The following is a 19,358-nucleotide window of genomic DNA, read 5'->3' as shown; positions in this document are numbered from 1 at the left end:
TATTTTAGTATTTATACTCTAGACTTATTGATTTCAATATTACCAGCTGCTATAGTGGGATTTGAATGCATTCCCCAGAGCATTAACCTGGCCGTCAGGATCATTAGTGCAGTGACATTACATTACACCACTTGTGCTCTTTAATGCTGGTAGATTGGAATATTGCTGTAAGAAATGCACCAAACGAGGATGTTCCTTTTAGAGCTGAAGGTCACTCTCCAAGAAAAGCATTGGTGTCAGTCACATGGAAGGAGATTGCTGATTTAAGTCAACACAGTCGCTTAGGTCTCTCATAGCAGGATACAAATGAGGGGAAAGTTTCCTGCTATCAGAACAAGGTGTTGCTAAATGTGCTTAAAGCTAATAGTGATTGCAACAAGGTTAGCCAGGCCGTTCGCATTGAGTATGAGAGCCTTGATTGGGGTTGCTAACTCGGGTCAATCAGGAAGCCCTGGCTGACAAATATGAACATGAGCCACAAGGATGCCCTTCACTCTCGGGACTGGCTCTGAGCTAGCTGGTCAGAGTCCATGTAAATAAAGGGTGACTTGATGATGGGATACCAGCCTTCGTGGAGTTACTTCAGTGGTGATGAGAGTCGGATAGCTCCAGCAGAGTTGCTGATGGGGAGAGGACTCTGCACCAGCTTAAACCTAATATTTATGGACTTGTGAGGGGGGAGGGTAAAACAACAGCAGGAACACCAATGCCAGCCATATGCCTCCTTTAAGCAAGAGAGATAGTTTAATTCAGATGTGAAGTTTGGTGTTGAAATCAAGGAAATGGGTCGAACAAGGTCAGGTCCTGTGGCATATAAAGTTCGGTTAGGTGAGGGCGGTCCTGAACAAGTAAGTGGATCAAGTGAAATCTGCTACCTCACAAACAGGGCAGGACCAAAACATACCTGGCCCTTCAGAACAGCCAGAAAGACTATCAGAAACCATGGATCCTCAACCTCCATCTAGTGTTGAAGAAACCTCAAGCGTTCAAGATGGATGCAACTGATGTCACAGCCTCAATAATATTACCACATGAAGAACAGGAGGAATTTCTTCTGGGATGGTCCGGGCGCAAGAGACAGGCTAGAGTCCAGTACACGCTGCCCATGTCCAAGTCAGAGTTAGAGGAGCCGGACCTAGGGCGAAAACATCCCGGGAGAAGCTCTAAACAAAAGATCAGGCCAATATCCCCAGACTTAGTGAGGGGCAGGGATGTAGTGATTGGAGTGAGGTTGGGCAGGTGAATTTCATTGAGTGTGAGTTCCCTGATTGGCCCAAATTAACAGCCCCAATCAGGGAGTCCTGGCTGACATATAATAGCAGGAGCCAATGGGATTCCCCTCAGTCCAGGGACCGGCTCTGAGCTAGCTGGTCAGAGTCCATGTACTGTGCATATATAAATAAAAGGTGACTTGGTGACGGAATACCAGCCCCCGTGGAGTTATTTTATCATTTTTACACATTTCTTGTCAGGCTCACTAACATTGGAAGCTGGTAGCTGCTGCACTCTGAGTGGTACTATTTAAAATATTGTATGCAATCATTGTCTTCAAAACAATTTAGGTTTATATTCACAAGCTCAAAATATCCTAAAGAGCTTCACAACTGATAAAATGGATTAACTGTCAATTCTTGCCCAGCGTGACATACCTTTCTAGAAGATGAATGTGGTAATGTCTAAGCCTACTACTTATCTGATACAGGAGACTTTACAGTTGGGTCAGCAGCTACGAGTAAAGAAGTTAGCACTGTTCCACTAAAATACATCCATTGAATGTTCAGTTTCAAGTAATGTGACACAAATATCGAGAGTCACCTAGAAAATACATAGTGGTCATTCCCAATTGCCATTTGAAGTTTTGTTTGTGGTCAGATACCACAAGTGCTTTCTGTTCATGATGGCGTTTTTCAGAATAGCCTGAAAGGGTGCCAGGTTTAACTGTTTGAATTGAGCGGGCAACTTATTTAAGTTCTCTTTGGGTTGCACGGGCACTTTGTTTAAGTGAGCAGCTATGTAAAAGGGTTGACCTTTGTCTAGCCCTTGCAGGAATCTTTGGGCAGCTTCAGAGGGCATCCTGCAAAAAGTGACATTTCCACAACTCAAAGCAAGTAGAACTTTTCTTGTTTAGCTGATGAAGACAGATTTTTTGATGTGCTTTATCTCCTGGGATTGAAACATCCGACAAACCTCCTGCTGCAGTGAACCTCTTCTACAAGAACTTCTATCGCTGATCAAGATAATGTCTATAGATAATTGTGCAGCAAATGGCTCATTTCTGTCTCAATCTGCTTTGAAATAGAGGTAGTGAAGACAGGTTGCAAATGAGAACCTGAAATTTTAAATCTGTCTAATCGACAGAAGTTTAATTTAGGCAGAGTAAACATGGGGATTTTAAAAACTTCACTTCCTTTCCCCTCCCCTCCCTTGTTTTACAGTAGCTTTAACATTATTTTAGCAATGATACTCAGTTTTCTAGCTTGCTGGTTATGGAAGCTATTGTAAAACAAGGGAGAAAAGGAAATGGAGTTTTACAGTAGCCCCTAGAACCAGCAAGCTATAAAACTGAATACCATCAGCTGAAATAATGTTAAAGGTTGTGAAATTTAAAACATAACTTAAGTTGCACCTATTGGTCCCTGAGTATCTGCAAACTTGTGCCCCAAGTCCATTAGTCCAAAGTAGTCTATTAATTTCCATCAGTTGTGTCCATTAGGGAGCATTCACCATAGTGCATCCAGAACCTGGTGCACAGGTAACAGTTGTCACTTGTATCTGCCATAGCCTCAAGTCAAGTGAAGTCTGGCTCAGTTTGTTGCTGCAGTTATTTTGAACCTGAACTCATTCCAGCTGAATTTGATCAATTACAGCTGTGAGCAACATGTCTGTGCATCTTCAATTGATTCTGATCCCAGGTCTGGTGTAACAAAGATGATCAAAGCAACTGAATGGAGCCAATAAATAACTAAGGCCAATGAAAATTGATTGGTCAGTTGAAGAATGGCTAATTTTCAAATAATCTCATATCTCTGTGATGCTAGAAAAGCCCTATTCCAGTCATGGAGCAATTTCAATGCTTGGCCAATGAGAAAGTTTACACTTGAGTTTTTAAATTAATGACCATGCATGGAAAGTTCCACCTAACATCATCTTGCCAAATTTGCCAATGTACTTTGAAGAACTGGGAGTGAATAATGCATGTTCATTAATAACGAATTGACACTAAGGGAGTGAAGATAGATGTTGACAGAAATGTCTTGATGCAAAAGATTAGAGAAAATTATTAATATATGAAACATCTTGCCACAAGGAACGAGTTGAGAGACAAACCAGTGTTTTTTTGAGTGAAAAGTGAATAAATATTTAAAGTTGAAGAAGATACATGACTACAGGGAAAAACATGAAATGTCTTCATTTGTTTTGATTTACGGAAGGAAAGCAAAGCAAGCAAGGCCATGATAGAACGAAAAACCACTTTTGGTTCTGTGACCTCTACAGTACTAAAGTCAATTAATTAAAAATGAATGTACTGCTTCTAATCTTGTTAATATTATAACATGCATCAAAACCAAATTCAAGCAATAATAGGTGCTTTTAAGACTATGAATATTTTCAATACTTGGACAGTATGAGTCACCAAAGTGAGACTTTTCTTGCCTTTACTTTTCTCTCTTATACAAGCAAAACAAAATAAAATTGAGTGAAAATCATCACAAATTCTCATTGGCTACTCTTGACTTTGTTATTGTACTTTGTAACTTTAAAAAGCCACTCACTTATTTGCCCAATGTGTTAAATCTCTATGGAATCTTAAGGCACAGGTTATTCACATATGTTGTCTATCCAGTTTCTTTATATAAAATCACAGAATCACAGAATGGTCACAGCAAAAAGGAGACATCTAGCCTCCTATTTCAATATTGACTTACAAGAGCAAATATGATAATCCTACTCCCCCGACTGTAGTCCCTTCTATTTTGATAATTGCACATTTCCCAGTGGAAGCCATGAATTTTCTACCTTTACCATTCCCAACAATGCATCCCAGATCCTAAATATTCTCTACATAAAAAGTTTTTTTGTCTTTTGTTACCTTGGGTTCACTTGCCACTCATCATCATCAGTATCCTCCAATTTTGAACGTTTCCAATGGAAACAGTTTTACCCTCTCCACTTGATTTCAACCTCTTGTATCTTTGCTTAGTACCTTATTTGCAGAATGTAGCCCTTCTTCAACCAAATAGAATGGAAAATCAACCCACTGATTTCAAATAATGTGGTAATATGGATCAGAATTCCATGTTGTAAGTTGCACAATCATTAAGCAATTTTAATTTAATTTCTAATATTGGCTTTTGAATTAAAACTAAAAATTGGAAACACCTCAATGTTTTGAACATGATAAACTAACTAGATTAAAGAAGCTAATGGTAGCAGGGAATAGAAATCATATTGTAATGTGTACTTCCTTAATGGTTCCTGTATCTAATTCATTTCTTAGACCTGGAAGAAGCGTTGGTTCATTCTACGTAGTGGACGGATGAGTGGAGACCCTGATGTCTTGGAGTACTACAAAAATGACCATTCTAAAAAACCAATCCGTGTGATAGATCTTCATTTCTGTGAGCAGGTTGATGCAGGACTAACATTCAAAAAGAAAGAGTTTCAAGACAGCTTTGTGTTTGACATCAAGACAATTGAACGTACCTTTTATCTGGTGGCAGAAACTGAGGAAGAAATGAACAAGTGGGTCCGATCCATCTGCCAGATCTGTGGATTCAATCAATCTGATGAGAATGCAGGTAAAATAAATACACAACACTGAAATCTTCTAAAGTAGCACTTTCTAGTTGTTCTGCATGACCCGTTTCCCAGTTGGCAATTACATGTTTATTTGCTTGGTTTAAACACATGAGGTAGCAACAAATGCACTAGAACAATGAAAATGCCTACTTTTGTAACAGAGCGCTATTATTTTTCCAATAGTTTCAGACAGTCATTTCTTATAACACTAAATTACAAAGTAACCTTAATTTTGAAAGGCCTTCTGTTCTAGATAAAATGCATTGAAAGGATTTATTGACTGTTATGAGAATAAGTATGTCTGCTGCAAATCTCTAAAATGGAACCTGTTGGAAACATATTGCAGACTTGAGAAGAAGTCAGTGATTTGAGTTAAAATCTTAAAGAATATCATAGAGTTGTGGAGTTGCACAGCACGGAAACTGACCTTTTGGACCAACTCATCCATGTGACCAAATATCCTAAATCAATCTAGTCCCATTTGCCAGCATTTGGCCCATATCCCACTAAACCTCCTATTCATGTGCCCAATCGGGTGTGTCTTAAGTATTGTAATTGTATCAGTCTCTACTACTTCCTCTCATTCCATACACACACCACTCTCTGTATGAAAGAGTTGTCTCATAGGTCCCTTTTAAATCTTTCCATTCCCACCTTAAACCTATGCTCTCTAGTTTTAGATTCCCCAACCCTGGGAAAAAGACCTTGGCTCTTAACCCAATCCATGTTCCTCACGATTTTATAAACCTCCATAAGGTCACCCCTTAGCCTCCGACACTCCAGGGAAAACAACCTCAGCCTATTAAACTATCTCCCTGGAGCTCAAACCCTCCAACCCTGGCAACATTCTTGTACAGAGGAACCTCGATTATCTGGCATTCAGTTAACTAAATTTCAAATCATCCAAACAAGATCGCATGGCTAACTATGTTATCTGGCATTGTTTATCCAGCATTCAATTAACTGAATGAAATATTCCCCGCCCATGTCTTTCGGATAATTGAGGTTCCTCTGTAAATCTTTTCTGTACTCTTTCAAGTTTAACAACATCCTTCCTATAGCAGGAAGACCAGAATTGAACACTGTATTCCAAAAGCGGCCTAACCAATGTCCTGTAAAGCTGGAACATGACCTCCAAACTCCTATACTGTATTATACTGTGTTTTGTCTTTTCAAATACCAGAGGGGCAACATTTTTGGTTTTCTATTCATTGGTCGGGATCTGGCTAACACATTGGTTCTCACATATGTAGTTCACTTCTACATTGTGGATAGGAATTCAGCAGCTCAACCCAATATGAATTGAGCATACCTGAATAATTTCAAATTAGCACTGACATGCAGAAGGCTTAAGATGGAACTAATTAAAAGCTCGCAATGATCTTCTGAGCTTAAAGCTCAGACACAGTACTTATGTAGAGCAGCAGGAGTTATATTTTGCTGCCAGTTGTACTTTACCTGACCCTGAAATCATATGGCATGAAGCAATTGGATGGAATTCTGATTCTAAGCATTGACCTCCTTCACTTCAATAAACAAATAATTCACTCCATCAGTCATTTTCAATCTTTGTCAGTGACTTCAACTAGCCAGATGCATTAAATATGATTAGTAAAAGAAAAATTGTCCTGTTATGACATACTTGTGTTAATGGCTTTATGCACTGGAAATGGCAGTCTACATTAATGCAATTCGTTTTCACTGGCTACCCACATGCAATGCTGTCATTAATTGCTGTCTGAGTGATGTAACATTCAAAGCTGACTTAGTAACAGAAATTTTTACTATGCCAATAAAGAATATTTTCAATCTATGGTATAAAGAACCATTCTTAGACATTGGCAAAAGTACTGTCAGTTACCAAATTGATGTGAAACATACTGTTATTTTCATGTTTTTCCAGTACTGCAGAAATTACATAAATAACGTCAATACCTTGCATTTATGTAAAAGCAAATTTCTGCAGATGCTGGAAAATAAAAATAAAAATAAAATATGCTGGAAACATGCAGCAGGGGCATAGCAGTGTCTATGCAGGAGCATTTCTAAATAAAATCTGGCACCAATTCACTTAGGCAGATTTGAGGAAAGATACAACTTAAAATACTTGATCAAAGAGTTAGATTTTATGCAGTTTCTTAAAGGAAAAAAGAGACATAGCCAGTTGGGAGAAATTCATGGAGAGAATTTCCTAGCTTTGAGCCTAGACAGCTGAAAAAATTAACTCCTGCCTATAATGGGGTAAAAACAATTAAGGATGCACAAAAGGCCAAACTGAAGGAAGACAGTTCATTCAGACATTTGTGGGTTGGGAGGAGATTACAGAGATAAGGAGGAAAAAGGTTGACTTTGGAATGCAGGAATGAAAATTAAAGCATTGCTACACTGGGAGCCAATGTCGCTCAGCGAGCACAACAGTGAAATGTGAATGAGAGTTGGTGCAAATTAGAATGCGGATCATAACAATATGGATGAGCTTAAGGTTAATGAAGGAAGGAAGAAAGGAGAATGTTCAGCAGAACTTTGGAGTAGCCAGTGTATTGATGGCAGGACTTGAAGCAGTCCTGCAAAATAGAGAACTGCAGGGCATGGGCACAATAGAAATGTGGAGTTTATTCAAGGAATAGCTACTCTGTGTCCTTGATAAGTATGTACCTGTCAAACAGGGAAGAAGTTGTCGAGTGGTTAACTAAGAAAGTTGAATCTCTTGTCCAGAGGAAGAGGAAGGCTTATGTTAGGATAAGACTTGAAGGCTCAGTTAGGGTGATTGAGAGTTACAAGGTAGCCAGGAAAGACCTAAGGTGAGAGCTAAGACAAGCGAGGAGAGGTCATGAGAAGTTGTTGGCGGATAAAATCAGCGATAACCCTAAAGCTTTCTATAGGTATGTAAGGGGTAAAGGATGACTAGAGAAAGATTAGGGCCAATCAAGGACAGTAGTGGGAAGTTGTGTGTGGAGTCAGATGAGATGGGGAAGCGCTAAATGAATATATTTCATCAGTATTTACACTGGAAAAAGACAATGTTGTCGAGGAGAATACTGAGAAACAGGCTACTAGACTAGAATGAATTGAGGGTCACAAGGAGGAGGTATTAGAAATTCTGGAAAGTGTGAAAATAGATAAATCCCTTGGGCCAGTTGGGATTTATCCTAGGATTCTCTGGGAAGCCAGGGAAAAGATTGCCAAGCCTTTGGCCTTGATCTTTATGATGTCATTGTCTACAGGAATAGTACCGGAAGACTGAAGGATAGCAAATATTGTTCCCTTGTTCAAGAAGGGGCGTAGAAACAACCATGGGAATTATCGACTAATGAGCCTTACTTCAGTTGTAAGTAAAGTGTTGGTAAAGGTTATAAGAGAGAGGATTTATAATCATCTCAATAGGGATAGTCAATACGGTTTCGTGAAGGGTAGGTCGTGCCTCACAAATCTTATTGAATTCTTTGAGCAGGTGACCAAACAGGTGGTGAGGGCAAACCCATTGATGTGGTGTATATGGATTTCAGTAAGGCATTTGATAAGGTTCCCCATGGTAGGCTACTGTACAAAATACAGGGGCATGGGATTCAGGGCAATTTAGCAATTTGGATCAGAAAATGGCTAGTTGAAAGAAGACAGAGGGTGATGGTTGATGGGAAATGTTCATCCTGGAATTCAGTTACCAGTGGTGTACTGCAAAGATCTGTTTTGGGTCCACTGCTGTTCATCAGTCTTATAAACGACCTAGATGAGGGCGTAGAAGGTAAATTTGCAGACAACACTAAAGTTGGGACAGTTATGGATAGTGCCGAAGGATATTGTGAGTTACAGACTGACATAGATAAGCTGCAGAGCTGGGCTGAGAGGTGGCAAATGGTAGTTAATGCAGAAAAGTGTGAGGTGATTCATTTGGAATGAGTAACAGGAATGCAGAGTACTGAGAGAATGATAAGATTCTTGGTAGTGTAGATGAGCAGAGAGATCTCGGTATCCATGTCCATTGTTCTTTCAAAGTTGCCACCCAGGTTGATAGAGTTGTTAAGAAGGCATATGGTTTGTTAGCTTTAATTAGTAGAGAGATCACATTTCAGAACCATGAGGTCATGCTACATCTGTACAAAACTCTGGTGTGGCCGCAATTGGAGTACTGCATGCAGTTCTGGTCACCATATTATGGGAAGAATTAGATTACTTACAGTGTGGAAACAGGCCCTTCAGCCCAACAAGTTCACACCAACCCACAACCCATCCCCCTACATTTACCCCTTCACCTAACACTACGGGCAATTTAGTATGGCCAATTCACCTAACTTGCACATTTTTGGACTGTGGGAGGAAACCTGAGCACCCGGTGGAAACCCACACAGACACGGGGAGAATGTGCAAACTCTACACAGACAGTCGCCTGAGGCAGGAATTGAACCCGGGTCTCTGGCGCTGTGAGGCAGCAGTGCTAACCACTGAGCCACCATGATGCCCACAATAATCTAGTGATAATACCAGTAGGCCAATGCCTCCCCCCTCAGGATGTGGAAGCTTTGGAAAGGGTTCAGAGGAGATTTACTAGGATGATCTTTTGGGGGAAGGTCTTATGAAGAAAGATTGTGGGACTTGAGGCTATTTTCGTTCAAGAGAGAAGGTTGAGAGGTGACTGAATTGAGACATATAAGATAATCAGAGTTAGATCGGTGGACAGTGAGTGCCTTTTTCCTAGGATGGTGATGGATAGCATGAGGGTGCATCGCTTCAACTTGAGGGGTGATAGATATAGGACAGATGTCAAAGGTAGTTCCTTTACTCAGAGAATAGTTAGGGCCTGCAACAGTTGTAGACTCACCAACTTTATGGGCATTTAAATGGTCATTGGATAGGCATATGGATGAGAATGGAAGAGAGTAGGTCAGACAGGCTTCAGATTGGTTTCACAGGGTGGTGCAACATCGAGGGCCAAAGGGCCTGTACTGCACTGTAATGTGTTATAGATTCTGCAGTAAATATTAATAAGCTCGAAAGAACTCTGAGTATTAAAAGCATTAAGGGATTATGGGCACAGTGCAGGAAAATGGAGTCAAGGCAGAAGATCAGCCATGACCTTGTTGAATGACAGAGCAAACTCCAAGGGTCAAATGAGCTACTCCAGCTCCAATTTACCATGCCATATTCAATTTTGGTTAGGCAAATTGGGCATTTATATTTTGAGCTTCCATATTCACTTCCTTAAATATTATATTTTTAAGGAACAAACTGTTAAAGGTGAATTACACTTAAGTAAGTTAAAAACATAAATAATGTGTATTAACTATCTATAATAAACGCTCATGATTTCTTTGTAAGAGTGAAGTACTGAAAGTCCAAGTTTGGATCAAAATCATTAATTATTATTTTTGGTGTGTCCCTGTTTGTTAAGCTTTACTTACCTGAAAGCAGCCCACTTCTCAGCAAGTGGAGTATTCCACAAGACTAATTGGAAAAATAATGAATCATATAATAGTTAACATAGAATTGATCTTCCTCACGTATATATAAACTACTCTATGTATCACATTTATTCCATGGATAAAATGATGTATCCACTGTGGGCTTGTTTGCTGGATAAATGCAATGCAATGCATGATGGAATTTCTAGACATCTAATAATTGATTGTATTTTGGACTTAAAATCATTAGACTTGAGCAGTAAAGTCAGCAGCTGTGATTGTTCCACTTTGCTGTTGGTTACATTGTTGTAATATTGTAACCTGTAAAAGTTATCCTGCTGTGGTATGTGAGGAGATGTTAATTGACGGTAATGTTAATTGACCAATACTCAGCGGGCCAAAGAAATGCTCTGGGAGCTGGGTTCAAAAACCTACCATGGTGGAATTAAAATACAGTTTTAAAATCTGGGATATAGAGCTGATCTCAGTCATAATGACTATGAAGTTATCATTGATTGTCAAAAATCCCATTTTGTTCACTAAAGTCCTTTAGGTAAGGAAATCTGCTGTCTTTACCTGGTCTCACCTACATGTGATTCTAGACCCAAATGAATGTGGTTGCCTAAACTGTCCTCTGAAATGGCCTACAAAGCCACTCAGTTCAAGACAGTTTGAGACCAAAAAAAACTGCATATGCTGGAATCCAAGGTAAACAAGCAGGAGGCTAGCAGAACACAGCAAGCCAGGCAGCAGCAGGAGGTGAAGAAGTTAACGTTTCAGGTGTAGCCTTTCTCTAGGACTGGGGGTGGGTGTAACAGGACCTGCAGATAAAGGGGGTGGGGAGGTAAGGTGGTGAGGTGGGGATAGCTACACACAGGTGGAGGGTACGACCTGGTTGGTTGAAGGGAGGAATGAATCTGGTTGGTAGCAAGAAGGAAGTGTCGATGAGAGGAATGGAAGGGAGGGAAGGGGCAGGGAAGAGAGTTGGGTAATGGGAAGGGAGATTATTTGAAATTGTAGAACTCAATGTTGAGTCCTCTGGGCTGTGGGCTGCCCCAGTGGAAGATGAGGCGTTGTTCCTCCAATTTGCAGTTTAGTTTGTTATGGCAATGGAGGAGGCCAAGGATGGTCATGTCGGAAAGGGAGTGATGGGGGATTAAAATGGGCAGTGACTGGGAGGTCAGGTCAGCCCCTGCGAACCTGGCTAAGACACTCAGCGAAACGTGCCTTTAATTCGGTCTCCCTGATATAGAGAAGACCACATCGGGAGCATTGAATACAGTAAGTAAGTTGGGAGAGAGGCTGGTGAACCCCTGTCTCACCTGGAAGGACTGTTTGGTGCCCTGGATGGAGGCGAGGGTGTGGTGTGCTGGCAGGTTTTGCATCTTTTCCGGTTGCAGGGGAAGGTACTGGGGGGGTTTGGGAAATGGGGATTTGGTGGGAAGAGTGGCACAAACCAAGGATTGGCAAAGGCAGAGAGGGGTTGGGAGGGAAAAATGTTCTTGATGATGGGGTCTAATTGGAGTTTGCACAAGTGTTTTAAGATGATGCGTTGGATGCAGGTGTTTGGAAGAGAAGGACAGTTGAGAACAGTGGCGTGGGGAATGGAGGTGGTACGGTGGAGGGTTGTCTGGACGACAGAGAGGTGGGAAGCGCATTGTTCAAAATAGGTGGACATCAGGAATGCTTGGGAGTGGAATGTCTCCTTGTCCGAGCAGATGTAGTGGAGGGAGAGGAATTGGGAGAACGGGATGGAGTTGGCAATTAAGGATGGAACATAAATGCTGTCCTTGCCAGTAAAACCCACATCAGATGCAAAAATCTCTCATTGGTCCCTGTGATTTAAAGATATCCATAATGAACAAAAAGCTTTAAAAGAGGTAACTTAATCTGTTTGCAATAAAAATGTGATTATAAAATACATCAAGTGGTGTGCATTCCTGAGAAACTGAGTGACTATTGCTAATATTATTTGGGATTATATTAAGCAATGAAAGTCATATTGTTGCAAATGTCATTATTGTTAGAAAGCAGAGTCAAAAATATGCAATTAAGAAAATTTTGTGTTATTCATTCATGGGATGAGGGCATTGCTGGCCAGGCCAGCAGTTATTGCCTATCCATAATTGTCCAGAGGGCAGATAAGAATCAACCACATTGCTGTGGGTCTAGAGTCACATGTAGGCCAGATCAGGTAAGGATGACTTTTTCCTTCCCTAAAGGAGATTAGTGAACCAAATGGGGTTTTCCAACAATTGCTTCATGGTCACCATTAGACTCTTAATTCCAGATAAGTACTCAAATCAAATTCCACCATCTGCCATGGCAGGATTCAAGCCCTGGATTCCAGAACATTACCTCAGTCTCTGAATTAACAGTCACGTGATAATACCACTAGGCCATTGCCTCCTCTGCAATTAAGAAAATATTTGCTCACTATTATGTTCAATCCAAACCTATGCAGAGTTATCTGGTTTTAATCCAATTATTCACCTCCCACACTCCACACATTATATTATATTATTGTCTAACAGAATTGATCAGCTTAATTTTAAGCAATCCATTGATTTAAAATCTTCCATTTATTTTTCATAACCCCAAGTATTTAGAATTTTTGAAATGATTTCAGAAATAATTTAACCATTATCACTGCGATGAGAGAGTGTTGCACTGACAATCAAGCTCCACTACTCCTCCAGTTACACCATTTGTGTAAATAATTTGACTCAATCACCGAAATAGCTTATTTTTTGTACTACTATGCAGAATTAAAGAGGCTTTCACCAGGCTTCTTTAACTAAATCAAAATAATCTAATTAATATAAAATAAAATTTACTCTTAAAAACAAGTGGCAAACATTGGTTAACATCGAAGCTACAATCTGTAATTAGAATCATATCCCTTTTCCCAAAAACAGATACTTTCACAATATACAGCACAATGTATAACAGACCCTGCGGAGAGAAGGTTTTAAAAATAAAACAACAAAGAAAATGACACTCCTGTTGGCCAGGGAAAGCAAAGGTTAGAATGTGATGACTTCTCGTGGTCCACCATGTATCTTGTCATTAAAATCAAATTGCTGACAACTCCCCATAGAGTTTCTGAAAAAAAGCAGGTAAAGTGTAGTACATCTTAAATTGTTGACCTAACTTTCTGAAAAAATCACATGGCAAAAACCTTTTTCAATGCAACAAGTATCCAATCTGTTCAATACTCCCAGTTTTTTTTTTAACAGTGTTCATGAATAAAAATAAGAATTCTCAACATAATGTCCTCAGACTAATGGACTCAGGTTACTGCCTTTATCTTAGTACAACAGTCCCTGCTGGAAATGTACTTTAGGTGTGGATAAGATCAAGTTCAGTTGCACTGCTTTATTAATAACATTCATCAGCTCAGGCTGCAAATGCAGACTAGCAACGTCACTGATCTACAGGTGGAATATTTTGGAAAATGGTTGTCATTATCTTGGGCTGTCCAGTATTAATTTGACATGAAAATAATTTTGCACTTGCAGATTCACCATTGTCATCTTCAAAGGGGCATTCCATGGGAGTAGCAATACATCCTAAATGTTTCAAGTATGCAACCAAAATTAAGATGTACCAATTCTGTCCCAAAATTACAGTGAGGGTCTGATGTGCATGTTCATCTGTGCTGCACAGAAGGAATTTCACTTGCACAATTCTCTCATATCATCATGGATGGATCTTCTGGGGTAGATCAATTTAAGGGTAGTGTAATATAATGCAGGACCAGATCTAATGGGCTGCCTCAGGGTCCTCTTTTCCACCCATAATCCATTATTACATCACAATGAGGCTGACTGACTTTAAGTCTACCTTGGTCAAAACCTAGTCCTATCTTAAATATTCACTCCTCAAAGGCTGAAAACAAAGGCATAATGAGTTAATAAAACAGACTTGATGACCCCATGTGAACAGGAATTTCCCTTCCATAGTTTGTTGTGAGCAATGGTGAGAAAGGTGGAAAATATGGAAGAGAATAAAAAAATCAGAATCACAACGTCGAGAAAAAGTTTTGTGATTTTCCCCTCCTTGAGTTCCCTTCATTGAGAAACTATGCAGCTCAAATGCCCAACATGTAATTCGGAGCAGGTTCCTGATGGATCCAGCTTCCTCAGTACGCATCCCACCATCAGACAACCGTTTCTTCACAACACGCTCTGTGGCTCATCAAACCTTCATCCATGCAAGTTAGTATCAGCAAATTACCAGCTTCATGTAATGTTTCCTCACAAACACCATATCTGCCCTTGGACATGTTACCCTGGAGCTCAGCTTCACCTACAATTTGCATTTTTCGAACAGATCACTATGTTTGTAAAGACACATACTTCTCCTGTGACTACACAGCATGTTTGCTTGCTGTCTTAGCACTCATTCATTTCAGCACTTATTTGGAAGTTCCAGTACCTGTACTCTTCATGTTAATTTTTACTACACAATCACTGAATACAACACTGACTTACAGGCTGCCAGTATTCACCTTGTTTTCTTAATGCATAGGGTCTTCAGTGCTCAGTTACAATCAGAAAGCTTGCATTACAGTGCTTCCCCCACTGCCTGTGTCACAGTGGATATGTGCTTAATTATGTGAAAATCAAAGGGGAACAGACCTTCATGGGATGAAGGGAAGCTATGGTCATTTCAGGAAACAATGAGTAGGTTAGCCCTGGGAGCCAGCCAAAGTTTCTTGCGATGAGACAAAGGGAGGGATTGAGTGTGATGCAAGTAGATGGGCAGACAGTTCATGGTGATGCACAAAGAGCTGGTGAGGAAGTGCAGGGGGCAGGAAGGAGTAGTAGTTTGTGAGAATGAGGATGTGTAGGAGCTGTTGAGGAGACATGGTGCAGGCAGCAATGAGCATTATAGTGCATGAAACTTGGTGAGAGGGTGTAGTGGTAGAATTAGAGTGATTGGTTGTCCTATAAATGTGATGTAGCAGGGCAATGGTGGCATGTAGCCCAGTACAATCAAGAAGGACATGGACTTTTTTTCTGCACTACTGGGTGTCTGTTTTCACTTGGGACTCAGTACAGACTGGGGCAAAACTTTGCATGCAGGCTGTCAGAGTGTAGTGGTATAGCCTCCTATGCTTGTCTTCTGGGATGAAGAACTACTTTTCTCTCTTCCATCAAGGTCTCAAGGGCCCTGTATGTGAAGCAAGCAACACATTTTTCTTTCTCTTAGCCATATCCTTGGTGATATGTTGAAAAACATAGTATATGGGGCAGTTCCTGGCTTGTAGTCTCTGAGGCAGTGTGCAGCTGGATTTAAAATATGACACCAGTGGTGTGAACACTAGAAAGTCCCAGCAGTGACAAACACTTTCACGTCTCCAGTAGCGTAGGCTCCCAATAAAGGTGCTCAACAGCTCAGTTGTATCATTACTGAGGGAAGATGGAAGGTTGTTCAATCAAAGTTGCTTTGAGCGATGGCAGACCAGATACCATGAATTTCACTCAGCAAACCTCTTAAGTGTAATTGGGAAAATTCCACATCTTGTTTTGAATTCAAGCTTTCAGTGACCCACTGAATGAATGTAGCAAAACAGGAAATGCTAAATTCATTTCCGTATCTTTGTAGATCCAGAGGTGAGGATTAAAAGTTAACTCATGCAACTTGCTATTGTTCTTAAAATCATTTGTTTTCCCCTTTGGAATTCGAGGTGACCACGATTTCCAAATGAATATGCTTGAAGAATATTCTGTTCTTGCTGAAATTTAGGATAATTGTTTGACAGAGGAAGGTCAGATGGGACTTCAGGAACTAGTGATAACTTTAAAGAATACATCTCCAGGCAAAGCTATGGCAGTGAACAAAATGACTAGATGTGTTGTTAGGGAGAGAAAGGATTAAGAGCTTTGAAGGCATGACACTCATGAAGGGAGCGAGTTGTACAGGGAGGGTAAGATTGAGATGTTGGAGGTTTTGTCTCTTTCAATTCCTAAAATGTTTAATTTATTTATTTCTATTTTACTTATGATTATCATCATTTGTTAGGATAAGCTGTAAAAATATGTGTGCTTTTTCCATTGCTTAGTCTCCCACTTGCTAGGGCATATACTTTCGAATCAATTTGTTCAGAGTTGTTATTGTACTTGTCTAATATAGGTGCAAATTGAACTTGGGTGTCCTGGATGAGAAAGAGAGATACTACCAGTGCAGCACAAGAGCTCCACTTGCTAGAGTGGAGAGATTGGCACTAAACACCATTAATTCAGCTCTTTTCTGTTCAATGAGCAATGCCTCATTTTCTCTGGGAAAATAACCTGCACAGCTGATTTTTTTTAACTCTTTTTAACCATTAGATATTATTGAATACATGGCATTCTGTTGTAAATTAGACAATGTCACCTGTTTCCGTTGTCTTTTTTTTGTTTTTTTCACTTATTATTTGCAGAAATAATCATGACATAAACCAAGGGACAAATGCCAATCCCTACTGTAGAAGAAGAATTAACCTAAGACACAGTAAGCTTTAGTTATCAAATTCTAGGCACAAGATCTTCAGTGATATGCTACAGAACTGACAGCAGTGCAAGAAAGAAGAGATTTGCCAGGAACTAATGTCATAGATAAAGCAGATGGTTAATTGTAATTTTAAATATTAAATTCCCACAAATGTCAGGAACTTGGTGGGTTTCGTTAGTAACATCCAAAACATTTGAGATCCAAAATTTGGTTATTTAACACCTGCATGTTACAAGTGCTGTTCTGCTGCCAAGCTGGTGTCTGCATTGCTCCACACACTTCAGACACAGCTCATATTGGGCACCATCTTGAAGAATGTGTTAACAACATTCACCAGAATTACTCAGTGCAGGAAGGTCATGACCTCAGACACGGGTAATACTGGTTTGATGCCACTGCTGCAACTCTCAACCATACTGTTCCAGGTAAATATGCACAGCTAAACATGCCTCACCTGTATCAGAACAGGTGGCTATGAAAGTGAGATATATCAATGATGTTTGTTCATCATCACTTTCTTCTTCAACTCTCACTTCTGGTTTGTGTTCCAGTGTTTGGCCAGGTGCCAGAATGGAAAAAGAACAAAGATGTGCATTGGTAATGGAAAGCAAAATGCATGCTAATATAGTCTGCAGCTTGTGGTTGGGAAGAGATTGTGGGATGAAGGAAGAGATGTGAAAATGTAGATGAGATCAGAGGATTACATAGGATATGCAGCACAGGAGCAGGCCATTCAGCTCTATTAGTCTATCTGACTTTAATGCTCCAATTAAGCCTCATCCCATTTTCTTCATCTCTATATCAATCGCCATGAACCCAAGTCCCTTTTCCTCATAAGGATATCCAGGTTTCCCGTTAATGCATCTCCTACCATTCACTTCACCACATCTGAGATAGCGAGGTCCGCATTTCCTTGCTTTTTCGAACCTTGTTCTAAAGTCTTCTGGACCATTTATATTGATGATCTGAATGTACTGTGATCTTCAAAATATTCAACTCTACTAATGGTCTTAATCTCAGTCTTATCCAATCACAATGCTGGCTAACACCACCTTCATTATCAAAGAAAAAATATGCATTCATGTTTACTCCCCCAGGAGTGTAGAATCATAGAATCCCTACAGCACAGACGGAGGCTACTCGAACCTATGAGTCTGCAGTGACCCTCTAAAGAGCATCCTACCCAAATCCACTCCCCCACCCTATCCCTGCAAACCCGCAACAGCGATAGCTAACCCACCTAGCCTGCACATCCCTAAACACTATAGGGCAATTTAGCATGGCCAATCCACCTAACCTACGCATCTTTGGACTGTGGTAGGAAACCGGAGCATCCACACCAATTGGGGAGAAAGTGCACAAGTCAGTCACTAAAATCTGGAATCAAATCCAGGTCGCTGTCACTATGAGGAAGTAGCACTAACCACTGTGCAACTCTAGATTTCTACTGCTGCCTGAAAGCATCCCTTCCAGCCCCCAACCCTTTAAGTGATTGAGGCTGGCTTTACTTGCTCCTGTGCTACAAGATTGTGGGTCCCCTGTTAAGACCTATAGCCACTAAATGGCACATTTTGCTGGGTAGCTCATCAGTATCATTTAATTTAGGTGACAGTACAAAGTACATAGCATAACCAATGAGCACTGGTCAACCACCCATTGCACTACCATTTTAGGCCATATCCAATTTTCCTCACTATTATTTAAGGTTAATTTCACATCGATCTCTGGCAGATTGAAGATAGACTAAAATTTTTAAGCCATTCTTGACCAGCATAATGGCTGTTGTCACCAATAAAGTCCACAAGACACATTAGAATTATTTTCTCAATCTCTACATTTTGCCTCATAAAAATAATAGACATACAAAGCTGTAATCAACTAGAATGTGTTGGATAATGTTTAGAAGCTGCACTAACGTTTATCCTCTGTTCCCCGCATTCTCTGAATCCTTCAATGAAATTGCTATCAGTTGTTGTGGTTCTGTTCGCTGAGCTGTGAATTTGTGTTGTAGACATTTCGTCCCCTGTCCAGGTGACATCCTCAGTGCTTGGGAGCCTCCTGTGAAACCCTTCTGTGATCTTTCCTCCGGCATTTGTAGTGGTTTGAATCTGACAAGCAACATGAGTTTGACTAGGACAACACTACTATTATAGGACAAGCCAAACAGAGAACAGCCAGGGAATTCCTAGAGGCATCGCACTCATCAATCAACAAGCACATCAACCTGGACCCAATATACTGGCCACTGCAGGTGACAGCTGGAACTGACAACTGGAAGCAGCAGATTCAAACCACTACAAATGCCAGAGGAAAGGTCACAGAAGCGCTTCACAGGAGGCTCCCAAGCACTGAGGATGTCACCTAGACAAGGGACGAAACGCCTGCAACACAAATTCCCAGCTCGGCGAACAGAACCACAACAACGAGCACCCGAGCTACAAATCTTCGCACAAACTTTGAAATTGCTATCTTATAATCATTATTGAATGATGCTATTTTCTTAACGAATCTGGTGTGATGTTACACTCAGTTGTTCAAAGGTGGAATAATCAGACTGGAAAAGGAGGATGAAGGGCCCAGTTGGAGACTGGGTGAGTCAGTGTTGAGTCAGAAGAGCAGGCTAGATTTTCTACTGTGTTGGGAACATGTGCAGGTCCTTTT

The 19,358-nt window shown here is 40.4% G+C and overlaps 1 protein-coding gene across 3 annotated transcripts in view; it reads left to right on the top strand.

The window, feature by feature from the left end:
- The window catches only part of gab2 (GRB2-associated binding protein 2), a 328,164-nt gene that overhangs the window by 206,958 nt on the left and 101,848 nt on the right, over positions 1-19,358 (top strand). For all 3 annotated transcript variants that reach the window (XM_072577664.1, XM_072577663.1, XM_072577665.1), the window contains exon 2: positions 4,499-4,799. In XM_072577664.1, coding sequence (XP_072433765.1) covers positions 4,499-4,799 — 301 coding nt within the window. The remainder of the gene's footprint in view (positions 1-4,498; positions 4,800-19,358) is intronic.

The sequence above is a fragment of the Chiloscyllium punctatum genome, chromosome 9 (assembly GCF_047496795.1).
Source record: "Chiloscyllium punctatum isolate Juve2018m chromosome 9, sChiPun1.3, whole genome shotgun sequence".
Taxonomy (NCBI): Eukaryota; Metazoa; Chordata; class Chondrichthyes; order Orectolobiformes; family Hemiscylliidae; genus Chiloscyllium; species Chiloscyllium punctatum.
Note: the sequence above shows the minus strand (reverse complement) of the source record. Positions and strands in the feature narration are given on the sequence as shown.